This window comes from Aethalodelphis obliquidens, unplaced genomic scaffold (genome assembly GCF_003676395.1).
Source record: "Aethalodelphis obliquidens isolate GAN/ISIS:26980383/991018 unplaced genomic scaffold, ASM367639v1 scaffold43, whole genome shotgun sequence".
Taxonomy (NCBI): domain Eukaryota; kingdom Metazoa; phylum Chordata; class Mammalia; order Artiodactyla; family Delphinidae; genus Aethalodelphis; species Aethalodelphis obliquidens.
In genome coordinates, this window is record NW_020837987.1 from 8856334 (window position 1) to 8868262 (window position 11929).

At 55.1% G+C, this 11929-nt stretch overlaps 2 protein-coding genes across 4 annotated transcripts; both read right to left on the minus strand.

Moving 5' to 3' along the window:
* Positions 1 to 53: 53 nt before the first annotated feature.
* Positions 54 to 3673, minus strand: TTC9B (tetratricopeptide repeat domain 9B). 2 transcript variants are annotated; one of them, XM_027079546.1, is made up of 3 exons: positions 1971 to 3673; positions 1223 to 1405; positions 54 to 347 (listed from the first exon to the last, which is right to left on the minus strand). In XM_027079546.1, exons 1-3 carry the CDS (start codon positions 2389 to 2391, stop codon positions 238 to 240), a joined length of 714 nt encoding a protein of 237 aa, XP_026935347.1. In that variant the 5' UTR covers positions 2392 to 3673; the 3' UTR covers positions 54 to 237. The 2 variants fall into 2 exon arrangements, 1 of the variants encoding a protein (XP_026935347.1); XR_003427379.1 differs by lacking the exon at positions 1971 to 3673 and having other exon boundaries at positions 54 to 717; positions 1223 to 1692.
* A 1182-nt stretch (positions 3674 to 4855) lies between these two features.
* On the minus strand, positions 4856 to 9218 carry CCNP (cyclin P). Of its 2 annotated transcripts, XM_027079542.1 has the most exons (6): positions 9106 to 9218; positions 7431 to 9026; positions 7072 to 7227; positions 6097 to 6255; positions 5855 to 6006; positions 4856 to 5098 (listed from the first exon to the last, which is right to left on the minus strand). In XM_027079542.1, the coding sequence occupies exons 2-6, from the start codon at positions 7587 to 7589 to the stop codon at positions 4933 to 4935; spliced, it is 792 nt and encodes a 263-aa protein (XP_026935343.1). In that variant the 5' UTR covers positions 7590 to 9026; positions 9106 to 9218; the 3' UTR covers positions 4856 to 4932. The 2 variants fall into 2 exon arrangements, with proteins under 2 accessions (XP_026935343.1, XP_026935344.1); XM_027079543.1 differs by lacking the exon at positions 9106 to 9218 and having other exon boundaries at positions 7306 to 7577.
* Positions 9219 to 11929: the final 2711 nt, after the last annotated feature.

Below are 11929 nucleotides of genomic sequence, written 5' to 3' on the forward strand. Positions count from 1 at the left end.
GTGCCGGGCCCTGATCCTAGATCGTGCCCAGTGGGACACCCGCCCCCCCATGCTCCCAGGCCTCGCTGGATCTCCGAGGTCCAGGCCCACGTCCCCACCCGGGCCCCCGCAAGAACACCACACGGAGAGGTTGTGGTCACCAGCGGCAAGTGCTTTACCAGCAAACACATGAGTCAGGGGAAGTTACATGGTGAGGTGGGGGGCAGTGGGGGTAGGGACGGTCCCCCCAAGTTGGCCTCAGCCAGTGACACCCCGGGACGCGGCCCCAGCCCCACTGTCTTCCCGCTGGAGGCTGCAACGGTTCATCTTCAGCTGAGTCAGCTGGATGTAGCGCAGGACGTTGGTGTCTGCAGGGGAGGTGGGCAGGGCATTATCTGCGTGTCCTGGGGCAGCAGGTGACATCTGCACCACCTCGGCTCACACTTCATGGTCCCCGGCCTTCGGCGGCCCACCCCGCCACGGCTGGTAGAGCCAGAGCCCTTCTCCCAAAGCCCCAACCGAGCAAGCAGAGCAGGGTGTGTCACACGTCCACACTTCTGCATCTGCTGTGCCCTCTGCCAGGAATGCCTCTTCTCAGAGACTCCTGTCACACTTCTTACCCTCCAGTGATAACTGTAAGAAGCCTGTTCCCTCCAAACTGCTCAGCAGGAAAACTCATCTTGCCCCTGCTCCCACACCCTGTGTCATGCACCTGCTGTGCTCCCTCTGCAGTGGCTCCTAAGACAGAACTGAGTATTGTGTCTGCCGCCACCCCACCGCACACACACCCTATGACCTCCCACAGGGCAAGGGACAAGCCTCCAGCTCTGCCAACCCCGCCCCCTGCCAGTCTCCTGGCACTGCCGGGAAACAGGTGAAAGAATAGGTGAGTGTGTGAACAGGTTAGTGAGCAGATGAATTAATTCAGGGGGAGGGGAAAATGGCGATGGGGGAGGGGGTTGTGAGTGGCCAGGGAAGTGGCTGAGTAGGTAAATGGGAAGCAGCAGGACGGGCTCAGGACGGAACACATGAGAGGTGGTTGGGCGAACGCCAGAGGAACGAGGGGTGAGTGGGCGCGAACGAACGGCAGGTGAGTGGAGGAGTGGGTGTGCAAGGAGTAGATGGGTGGAGGCCGGACGTGGGGTGAGGGGTACAGCATTCATTGAAGCAGCTCTGCCCTGATCCTCCTGCCCTTGTTTCCTCCTCTCTAGCCCCTTTCCCTGCTCCCTCCCCGCCCCCTCACCTGTGGGTTCGCGGCTGCGGGCCTCCTGCAGGTAGCGCAAAGCACGTGCATAGTCGCCCAGGTGGTAGAAGGCAATGCCGGCGCGGTAGGTCGCCTTGAAGTTGCCCTGCTGCTTCTCCAGCACCTTGAGACAGTACTCGCGCACCCGCTCGTAGTTCACCAGCTCCGACTGCAGCAGGCAGGCTGCGGGGGCACCACGACCGACACTCGCAGAGCCTGTCGACACCCCAGGCCTCACCTGACCGCAAGGAGCCTGGCCTTCAGGCTGCGGAGGACCCCTTCCCTTTCCCACGGCTGAACCCGGCCTAAGGGATTGCTCAGGCCACCGGGGGCCGCCAAGCTTCTGACCAATCAAGACAGAATCAATCTGCACCGCCACTAGAAGGCGCGAAAAACACAGACAGGGGCTCACAGGTGCTTAGCTGGGAGGTGTCTGTAGGGGAGAGTACTAAGGGTGATCTCAGAGGTGAGGGACGGGTCCTTGAATGGCTCATCCAAAGTAGGTTTTTCTCACCTGAGGTTCGCAGGTCGCAGCCCAAAGCCCATTTCCTGCATCCCAGCTCCTTCCATTCCCTGTGGTCCCCTAGACTCCCAACCCCTCTTCCTGATCAAGTTCTGAGGTCTCCCACCACAGACCCCAGCCCTAGCCGCTTGAAGCCTCCAGCCGCCCCCCCAAGGCTTGACTAGTGCCTCTCACGTCCCACCCCTCTCACATATGCACCCTCTGCGCTCCCCGACGGCCCCGTACCAGTGAGAGAGTCATAACATTCCACCTCCGTGTTCTCCACCAGGCGCCGCTGCTCCTCGCTGAGGCGGGCTGGCCCTTGGCTGGTGGCGGGCCCGGGGGCGGGGGCGGGAGCGGGCAGGCCTCCAGGGCGGGCCCCCTGCGCCGCCTTCAGTTGCAGCAGTGCCCGATGATACTTGCCGATGGCTTCCCGGAACTTCTTCTCTCGGTAGCAGCGCTGACCCTCCGCCTTAAACGCCACGGCGGCCCGCAGGCTGCTGTCGAGAGCCGCACCCAGGCCCCCCGACGGCTCTGGGGCAGGACTGGACCGAGCCGACCCATGGCGGGGGCTGGGGCCCGGCGGGGAAAGGGCGGGAGGCGGGCACGGCGGAGGCTCCGGGGCAGCGCTGAGCATCAGCACCGGGGACAGCGCGCCGCGCTGCATTGTGGGAAACTCCTGCGGCCGCCGCTGCAGCTACCGCATCGCCCCCCCGCGGGGCTGGTCCCCATTCTTTCTCCGCCCCCGCACCTCCGGTAGCCGACTCCGGCTGCCCCCTATGGGTCTAGAGAAACCCCTCAAGACTTCCCCACTGTCTCCTTCAAATCCCTTCTTCGCACTCCCCTTACCCTCCCAATCCTCCTGCTTGCTCTCCTCTCCCATGCCCAAAGCTCCTAAACCTTTCTAGAAGGAAAGAACAAGTCTGGGAGAAAGAGCAGGAAGATAACAACCTCGTGGAAGGCTGGTTTTCAGACCGCTAGGCATTTGGCATATTGGATAAGAACACAGGCTATGGATGCAAGCTGCCCAGATTCAAATACCTGCTTATTTTCTCACTAGTTGTATGACTTAGATAAATCACCTGAATTACCTGGAACTCTGTATCCTCATCAGTAACATGGGACTATGATAGCAACTTTGGAACCCATTCATTTATCTATGCAACAAACAAATATTCACTGATATCTTTCTGTGCCCAACTCTGGGGCTGGGTGATGCTGGGACATAGCAGGGACTGAGAGAGCCTCAGATTCTACCCTCACTGGGTCCCTAGGGAAGTGGGGGAGACAGACCAATGACCAGACAGTGGCAGCCCAGAGTGGGCTAGCCTGGGATGTACAGGCAGGGGGGTCGGGGCTGGGACGCGGGAAGCACAACAGGCTCTGACGGCCCAGAGGAGGTACCCAGCATAGGCTGAGGTGGTGAGTGAAGACTTCCTGGAAGAGGGGAGAACTCGATGAACAAGAGAGATCTGCTTCTTGCCCTTATTGAGCTCACTGTCTGGGTAGGAAAACCAGTGGGAAAGCAGTCAAGTGACAGCCCAGAGTGAGGAACACAATAATAAAAGAGTGTAGAGAAGGAAATACATGAGAGGCTTTCGAGAGAAAAACTGAGGGTGAATGATTGTCCTTCAACACTCCTTAGCCGCTTACTCAGGGGTGGGACCTTGGCCAAGCTCCTTGGTCTTCCTCCACCTTCCTTCTGTGTAACAGGGAGGTAACAAGTGAGCTTACTTCAGAGTAGCTGTAGGAACTGAATTATATTATGCAGGTAAAGCACAGGGCCTGGTACAGTAATGGGCAAATAACAGCCAGTGTTTCTTATCGTCCATGAGACTGAGATATGTGGTCGTAAGTGCCTGACGCTGAGTCGGCATCCACATATAGTTGAATAAATGAGTAACTATGTATTAGCACCATTACCCCCCCCACACACACACACCCAAGACCCTAGCTGGAGTCTCATCCCCAAGCACCAAGCCTGCATTTCCACTGTCCCCTCCCCCTCCCACTGCACATCCTTCCCCCGGAGGTCCCATGGCAGTTCCCACCCAACAGGCCCAAACCTGAACATGACACCTTTCATCCCAACTGCAGTATCTGCTTCTATATTTTATTGTACTTTGCTGAGTCTCTCCCTGATCCCCAATCCTCCAAACTTGAACACCTCAGTGGTGAAAACTTCCTCCTCTCTGCACCTCCAAACCCAGGCTTGGTTAAGAGTCTAATATTCCCGAGATTGGATTCCAGAACAGCATTGGTCACCTTTCTGCACCTCGGGCATGTTTTTGTTTTAATTAAAAACTTGGAAACCCACTGATTCATAACAATTATTTTCTGAACACCTACCAAATGGCTAGGTGCTAGGGGCTCGGTAGAAACAGGGGACAACTGTACCTCACGATCCTGCTAGGATGCAATGCTAGCACATTCGCAACACCTACTAAGTGTCAGACACGGTCCTAAAGCTTTAGGTTTATGTTAACTCACGTCCTCATCACACCACCAAGAGGTCGGTATTATATTATACCTACCGACACTGTGGCACTTCAGAGGTTAAGTAAATCACATCCCATTTAACAAACTCTTGCCATCAAAGGCCCATACTATCACAAACTGATGACCCTCACAGGCCAGTATATGTAATGTGTTAGATTTGTGCAACCGTTAAAAATATTGAATTAGTTGCCAGCATTAGAAGAGCAGAGATATTTATGGAATCACAGATTTTCAGCTTCTTTCGTGAACAAAATCTGAAAATCTGGCAACATCAAGGTAGCTAGCATTCCTCATGACTAGGACAGGCATTCTCAGTTTCTCACAGTCGCCATTGCTCCTAGCTTCTCCCCAACCCGAAGACCGAGTTTCCTTTGCTTGCATTGCGATTTTCCTCTCAGCATCCCTAACTCCCGCAAGCGTTTGCGTTAGGGATCCCCGTTTTGTCCCGCTCAGCGGTGCTTGCGGAAGCCCGCCACTGCCCCCTGGCGGCGGAGTCCAGAATTGTCATCGCGTCTCCCAGCAGCCATTAAGGGACTTGGTGAGAACATCCAATCAGATGGGTGAGAAGCCCGGGAAGTGACCAATCAAAAGCGACAGAGGGGCCAGAATTCGACCACTGAGGATAGAGAGCGCTCGGAATAAAAAACTCTTTTATTGAAGTGGGAGACAGACGCACAAAGAGAGTGTTTTTTTGCTGGGGTCTCGGGGCTCAGGGAGGCCCGGCCGGGGGGTGGCGGAGCAGGCGGGCGGCGACGAGGCTGGTGCCCTGGCGTTGGGGCCGCGCGTACTTGAGGAAGATGGCGGCGAGGCCGGGCGCAGGGCCTCGGAGCGCGGCGCGGACCATGCACGGCTCGACCGGGCCCAGCTCCGCCCGGCTGCGGCGGAGAGACGGAGAAACAGAGATGAGGCAGGGGTAGCGGGGAATAGGAGACGACCTGTCCTCGGAGCTTGGGGCTCGAGGCTGAGAAGACAAGCTGACTTGGGTCCCCGAGGACTTCTCAGGAGTTCTCTCGAGGTCGGACACGCGGTCCATCATCTAGAGTGACTGGAGGGCGCTGACGAGGGGCAGACCCCCTATTTTTCCCTCAGAGCGCGGCTATGGGAGAGCCAGGACCCGCGGAGAGGGAAGGACTGGGGCTGAGGATGGGCAGACAGACATCCAGCTCTACCCTAGGGCACGGGCTGGAGGAAAAGATGATTCACCCTGCCCCGCGGTGGCGTGGTTAACAAGGAGATGAGGGACTCCAGCAGCTAAAGGGACACCAATTCGTGGCCAGGAAGGGAGCTAAGGGACTCGAGGCTGGCAGACCTCTCGTTCTCAACCCTGGAACGCAGCTAGAGCATCTTCTGGGCCTGAGGAGATCCTATTTTTCACCCTGGGGCAAGGTTAAGGGCCCCCACATCTGAACAAACACCCCAGTCTCTCAGACACCCCCAGAGAAAAGCAAATGGGACCCCCCAGACGAGGCAGACACCCCATTCTCTCTCGCACCCAGCAAACAAGTCTAGCCCCACCCCAGCCCCCAGCCCCCCGCACACACACCTAATTGTCTCACATTCTCTGAGACGGGAAAGACGGCGACCAAGAAGGTAGGCCCTGAAGCCACAGAGAACCTCCGCCGCGGCCATACCTGTAAAGCGCCGGCTCGGGCCCGGAACCCGCCCCGTGGAGCACCCGGTGTGCCAGGCTCAGTGCTGCAGCGGCACAGCGACCCGGCTCCCATCCTGCTGCCTCGGCCTCCAACAGAGACAGCTCCAGGAAGTAAGTGGCAAGTAGCAACACCTGCCATTGTGGCGGGGAGCAATCAAGTCACGCCCCTTCCCGTGCAGGCCACGCCCCTAGCCGCGCAGGTCACGCCCCTGCCCCGCGCACCTGGGGGCCGCTCCGGGCCAGCGCAGCAAGCAGCCCGAGGCAAAGTAGCGGGCCCGGGTGGTGCAGCCGGAAATCCAAGCGGCTCAGGATGCGGCGCTCCGCGCACAGAAGCTCGGCCCGCGAGAAGGAGCCATCGCCCAGGAGGCAGAGGGAGGCGGGCTGGGAATTGGGGGGAAAGAGGTGGAGGAATCTTGAACCCCGGCTCGTTACTCCCTGCCCTTGAGCTCCTGGGATCGGTTCAGTCCCTGTGCTGTACCTCAGTTTCCTGGTCTGTAAAATGGGGCCATTGATTTGTTGTCTGGAAATCGTGGGAAGCAGAGGCTTCAGAGTCAGATAGACTTGGTTCCCGAGCTCAAACCTTACCATTTACTCTCTGTGTGACATGGACATCCACTGAAGCTCTCTAAGATTCAGTTTCTTCATCCATAAAACGGAGATGTTACTCCCTACTTCACCAGGCAGTTCTGATACGGCACTGAGTTTATGCATGTTAACTATAACTACTCAAGAAGGACTATAGGGGCTTCCCTCGTGGCGCAGTGGTTGACAGTCCGCCTGCCGATGCGGGGGACACGGCTTCGTGCCCCGGTCCGGGAGGATCCCACATGCCGCGGAGCGGCTGGGCCCGTGAGCCATGGCCGCTGAGCCTGCGCGTCCGGAGCCTGTGCTCCGCAATGGGAGAGGCCACAACAGTGAGAGGCCCGCGTACCGCAAAAAAAAAAAAAAAAAGGACTATAACTACTCTAACTATTCAAGACTGAGTTCAAGTCCCAAATGTGCCTTTGGGCAAATGTCTTCCTCTCTCTGGGCCTCAGTCTCTTCCTCTGTTAAAGGGACACACTGGTAGCCTCTACCACAGGCAGACATGCTGGGATTCCAAGAGTAGGTAAAGTGCTCGCTTGGCACACAGTAGGCATTTAATCTGTGATGCGGCGAGGAAGGGCTCCACCCTCCCAAGCCCCGCCCCGGGAGTACCTCTGGAAGCACGCACTCTTCCATTTTGCACGCCACGAACAGGCAGGCCACGCCCAGCAGCTGCAGGCGGTGTAGGCGCACTCGGCCCGCGCCTAGGTAGGAATCGAGCAGGTGCACGGCCAGGTAGAGCGTGTCCCCCGCCAGGCCCAGGTACTCCTGGGGAGAGGCGCAGGTAATCACCATGGTTCTAGGATGCTACGCAGGCCCAGCCCTTTCTCCCTCCCCATTACGTACGTGAACCTGCACTAGCCAGTCCACCACTAGCGCGCGCATCTCCGGGGTCACGGTGCGGGGCAGCGCCCTCCGGGGCAGCGCGCGGCACACCTGGGGTCGGGCAGGAACGGCGTCACTCTCCTCACCTGTGCCTCGGCTTCTCTCCCGGTCTCCAGCCCTGGGTGCAGCAATCTCCTCGCACCAGTTGGATGTCCCGAGTGCCACACACAAACTGGCTTCCGACGTCCCCTCCGAATATGCTCTTCCGTGTCCCCATCTAGAACCCTGGACGCCTCACTTTCCATCTCTCCAGTCTAGCCCCCATGGCCACAGGACTTCCTGAGCATCTCCTCCCGGGTTCCCAGACTCCAATCTTAGTCACCAAGCCTCAACCCATCCTCCTCAGAGCACCCAGAGGGTCTTTCTAAAGTATAAATCTGACCAAGGAACTCCCCTGCTTAAAACCCTTCCTTGGCTTTCAGTACCCTTAGGAGAAAATCCCAATTGCTCTCAGACTCTCTCAGGCCCCGCTCCAACATCACCTCTTCCCTCTCTCCCCTCACAACCCACACTCCTGCTCCAGCGTTCTTTTGGCCCTAGACTATGCCAAGCTCATTCGTACCTCAGGACCTTTGCACTTATGTACCGGCCATTCCCTCCAGCTGAAATGGTCATTCCCCACTCCTTGCATTGCTGACTTCTCGGTCATTCCAGTCTCAGCTAAAATTTCCCTGACTTTTTCTATACTTTTCCTTGCATGCCATCATCTCTATCTCATTGCTTTATTTTCTTCATAGTATTTCAGTCTGGAGATACCCTGTGTTTCCTTGAATGTTTTGTCTTTTTGCCCCACTAGACTGCTGGCACCACGAGGGCAGGGATTTCTGTTCAGATCACAGCTGTGTCTTGGTTCCTAACAGAGACCCTGACCCAGGAGAGATGCTCACAAGATGTTTGTTAAATAAACACATCCCTTCAGTATTTCTTCTGGCAGTGCCTGTCTCAGACAGTTAACTGTGGACCACCGTGGCCTGTGTTTGGTTTTTGTGGCCCTTCTGAAATTATCACCCGCATTTGTTTGTCTCCCCACAGTGAGGACAGACTATCTCATGTTGTCCATCGCAGCATCCCCAGTGCCTAGAACATGCTCAGAAACGTTTGTTATAACTCGCTAAATAGTTGGTAAGTGAGTAAATGTGAGGGACAAGTACGAGAGGTTATGCAATACCAAAGGAGGGGCTGCAGACAGCCTGGGGAAGATGGGAAAGGGCATTCCCGGCAGTGGAAACCACACAGGTAACAGTGCGAGAGAAAAGCCAACTTGTGGATGGCAGTGGCGTAAAAGCTGCAAAGTCGGGTGGGAAGCGAGGTGAGAGGCTGGCGAGGTGGGAGTTAGGGAATGCTTGCTGAGTGGGCGTTGGGCGAGCGAGTCAGCTTTGGCTTCCTCTAACCCGACAGCCTCTGCCGCCCTGCAGGGATGTGGGCGGCGCCAGAGTTGCCCAAAGCCCGCTGGTCCACGAGTGTCCCGCCCCGGTCCCACTCACCATGACTTCGGCGAAGATATCCCCGGCGTACTCACGTTCTCCCTCCAGCCCCAGCGCGCTCAGAGCCTCCTCCAGCCCCGGCGGCGCGCACGGCCCGGGGGGCCTCTCCGGGCATCCTGGGGAGGCCCTCCTGCCCGCGGGGACGCTGTCGGGGACTGGGGTGCTCCGAGGCTCGGGATCGAGGTGGGCAGTTGGACTCTGCAAGGGAGAGGGGGTGGGGTCAGGGCCTGGAGAAAGGCCCAAGCCAGGAGGTGGGAACCTGGCTCCTGTATCTCACCAGCATCCTTCAGGCTGGAGTCAAGGGCCAAGCCGAACTCCCGCCTCTTCCCGCTGGAGCTGAGGACCCGCGGTGGGCGCTTTAAATGCGCCTGGGCGCATGCGCGCTGAGCACGCCTCACCTGGGCAGGCGCACAGGCAATGGCGAATGCTACGCGGGCTGGCTCTGCACCCTCCAAACCTTCTAGGTCAGACAGCTGGATCAAATCCTCTTCCTGCTACTTACTATATGACTGACGCAGGCCCTCTGAGCCTCACTCTCCTGACCTATAAAGTAAGGATTTGAAAACTTAGCCGACAGAGTTATCCTGAGGAATTTGTAAGATGGTTTAAGTGTCCAGCACAGGGATTAATACAGTTAAAGCTCAAGGCATGGGAGCTATAAAATCACATAACAAATATTAATAGAGGGCCTCTGTCCCCTGTATTCAGGGATGAGCAAACCACCTGTGGTCGCTGCCTTTACCAAGCCCACACAGCCTACTGTGGAGGTGACCGGCACAAGTCACCGGCGATCGGTCTGCACTAGTGCAGCGGCCTCTTTACTGCTCTCCCTGTACCCATCCTCTATAGTCGGCTACCCACATGCAGTTGGAAATGACCCTGTGACACCTAATAAGTCAGATCACACTCTGCCTCTCTTCAGAACATGTGGCTCCCATATCCCTCAAGTGGAAAGTCCAAGCGGCCCTATATTAGCTTCCCATCCCAAACACACCTTTGAGCTCATCTCCTATCCCCCTCACTCATTCCTCTCCCACCACACTGGCCTCCTGGCTCATCCTCACCCACACCAGGCACAGTCCTACCTCAGGGCCTTTGCACTGGCTATTCCCTCTGCGTGGAACCTCTTCTGTCAGAGATCCTTCATTTCCTGTAAAGTGTTTACTCAGATGTTACCTTCTCCATAAAAAGTGCCATCCTAAGCATTTCCTGTTCCCATTCTTTCGATGCACTTATTCTCTTCTTAGCACTTACTGCTTTATTTATTGTCTCCCTCCTGACTAGAATGTGAACCCCATGAGGGCAGGGCTTATCTAGTTTTTTGTTTGTTTTTCATTGCTGTATTCTCAGTGCCTAGAACAGGGCTTAGCACATAGTCGGTACTCAAACGTTTGTTGAATGAATGAATGAACAGGCTGGATGTAATTTTTATTTTTTAAAATTTATTATTATTATTATATTTTTTTTTGCGGTACGCGGGCCTCTCACTGTTGTGGCCTCTCCCATTGCGGAGCACAGGCTCCGGACGCGCAGGCTCAGCGGCCACGGCTCACGGGCCCAGCCGCTCCGCGGCATGTGGTATCTTCCCGGACCGGGGCACGAACCCGTGTCCCCTGCAGCGGCAGGCGGACTCTCAACCACTGCGCCACCAGGGAAGCCCTGGATGTAATTTTTAAATGATCTGGAAGGGCCTCTTTGAGGAGGTGATGTTGAAACTGAAACCTGTAAGAGGAGGAGCCAGAAACACAAAGAGAGGGGAGAATATCCCGGGTGGAGTGAACAGCAGGAGCAAAGGCCCTGAGGTAGGAGAGCTTGCTATTTTCAGGCATTGAGAGGGCAGTGAGGCTGGAAAAGTGAGCAGAGAGAAGAGTGTGAGATCCCGGACCACTGGCCTTCTGTCATACTTAAAATAAAACAAACTCCTTACCTTCAGCACAAGGTCCTTTGGGCACATTGTTACCTCTCTAAACTCATTTCCTTCTACTCTCCCCATTCCTCAGTCTTTCGGAAATACCCTGTCTTCTTTATGTTCCCCAAACACATCAGACACCTGCCTGCCTCAGGACCTTTGCACTTGCTGTTCCCTTTGCCTGAACCCCTGATGAGAACCTGGATATTTATATGCTCAGAGTATCTCTACACAGTACAGGCAGACCTCAGAGACAGTGCAGGTTTGGTTCCAGACCACCCCAGTAAAGCAAATATCACAATAAAGTGAGTCACACACATTTTTTTGGTTTCCCAGTGCACATACAAGTTGTGTACACTATACTGTAGTCTATTAAGTGTGCAATTGTATTATGTCTAAAGAAACAATGTGCATACCTTCATTTTAAAATGCTTTATTGAAAAATATCACACACACACAAAACAACATAAGAAAAACAAAAAACTCGCTAACCATCATCTGACAATACAGGGTTACCACGAACCTTCAATTTGTAAAACATGCCGTATCTGCCAAGTGCAATAAAGCAAAACACAATAAAATGAGATATGCCTGTACGAAATAACTACAAAGGGAAAGTAGTAACTTTACAGAGGAGAAATCTGACAGACGCCACCTTAACCAAGGAATCAAAGTCATCACCAGGAATAGGACAGATCACCTCATGTGCACTGAGAGGGGCATCTCATTTTGGGGAATTCCTTTCAAAAACAGCTTACATATAACCACAAGGAAACATCAGGCAACAAACTCTGAGGAGCATTCTGCAAAATAACTGCCCTGTAAGCTTCAAACCAGACAACTGAATGCAACGTGTGAGCCTGGACTGAGTCATTAGCCAGGACTTTTCTTTTGTATTTGGGGACATTAATGTGACTATCAGTAAAATCTGATCAAAGTCCAAGAGAAAAGCATTGTATCAATGTTAATTTCCTGACCTTGATAATTGGACCATGATTATGTAAGAGAATGGTCTTGTTTGGGGACAGATACATAAATATCGGGGCGGGGGGATAAAATCAGTGTAGCATTATCACGGAGAACCTGCGTGAAGGGTAGATGAAAATTTTTCGTACTTTTTAAAAATTAATTTTGGAGATTTATGGAAAGTTGCAAAGAGAGGGCAGAGTCCCCATATACCCAGACGCAGTTT

Excerpts from the sequence above, each read along its gene's own strand:
- TTC9B (XM_027079546.1), bottom strand. The coding sequence starts at position 2,391 with ATGCAGCGCGGCGCGCTGTCCCCGGTGCTGATGCTCAGCGCTGCCCCG. Across the intron at positions 1,406-1,970 it reads ATGTTATGACTCTCTCACTG|CCTGCCTGCTGCAGTCGGAG; the intron begins GTACGGGGCCGT and ends GTGCCCCCGCAG. Across the intron at positions 348-1,222 it reads CCGCAGCCGCGAACCCACAG|ACACCAACGTCCTGCGCTAC; the intron begins GTGAGGGGGCGG and ends CCTCCCCTGCAG.
- CCNP (XM_027079542.1), bottom strand. The coding sequence starts at position 7,589 with ATGGAAAGTGAGGCGTCCAGGGTTCTAGATGGGGACACGGAAGAGCAT. Across the intron at positions 6,256-7,071 it reads AAGAGTGCGTGCTTCCAGAG|CCCGCCTCCCTCTGCCTCCT; the intron begins GTACTCCCGGGG and ends CCCAATTCCCAG. Across the intron at positions 6,007-6,096 it reads TGGCCCGGAGCGGCCCCCAG|GTGTTGCTACTTGCCACTTA; the intron begins GTGCGCGGGGCA and ends CCACAATGGCAG.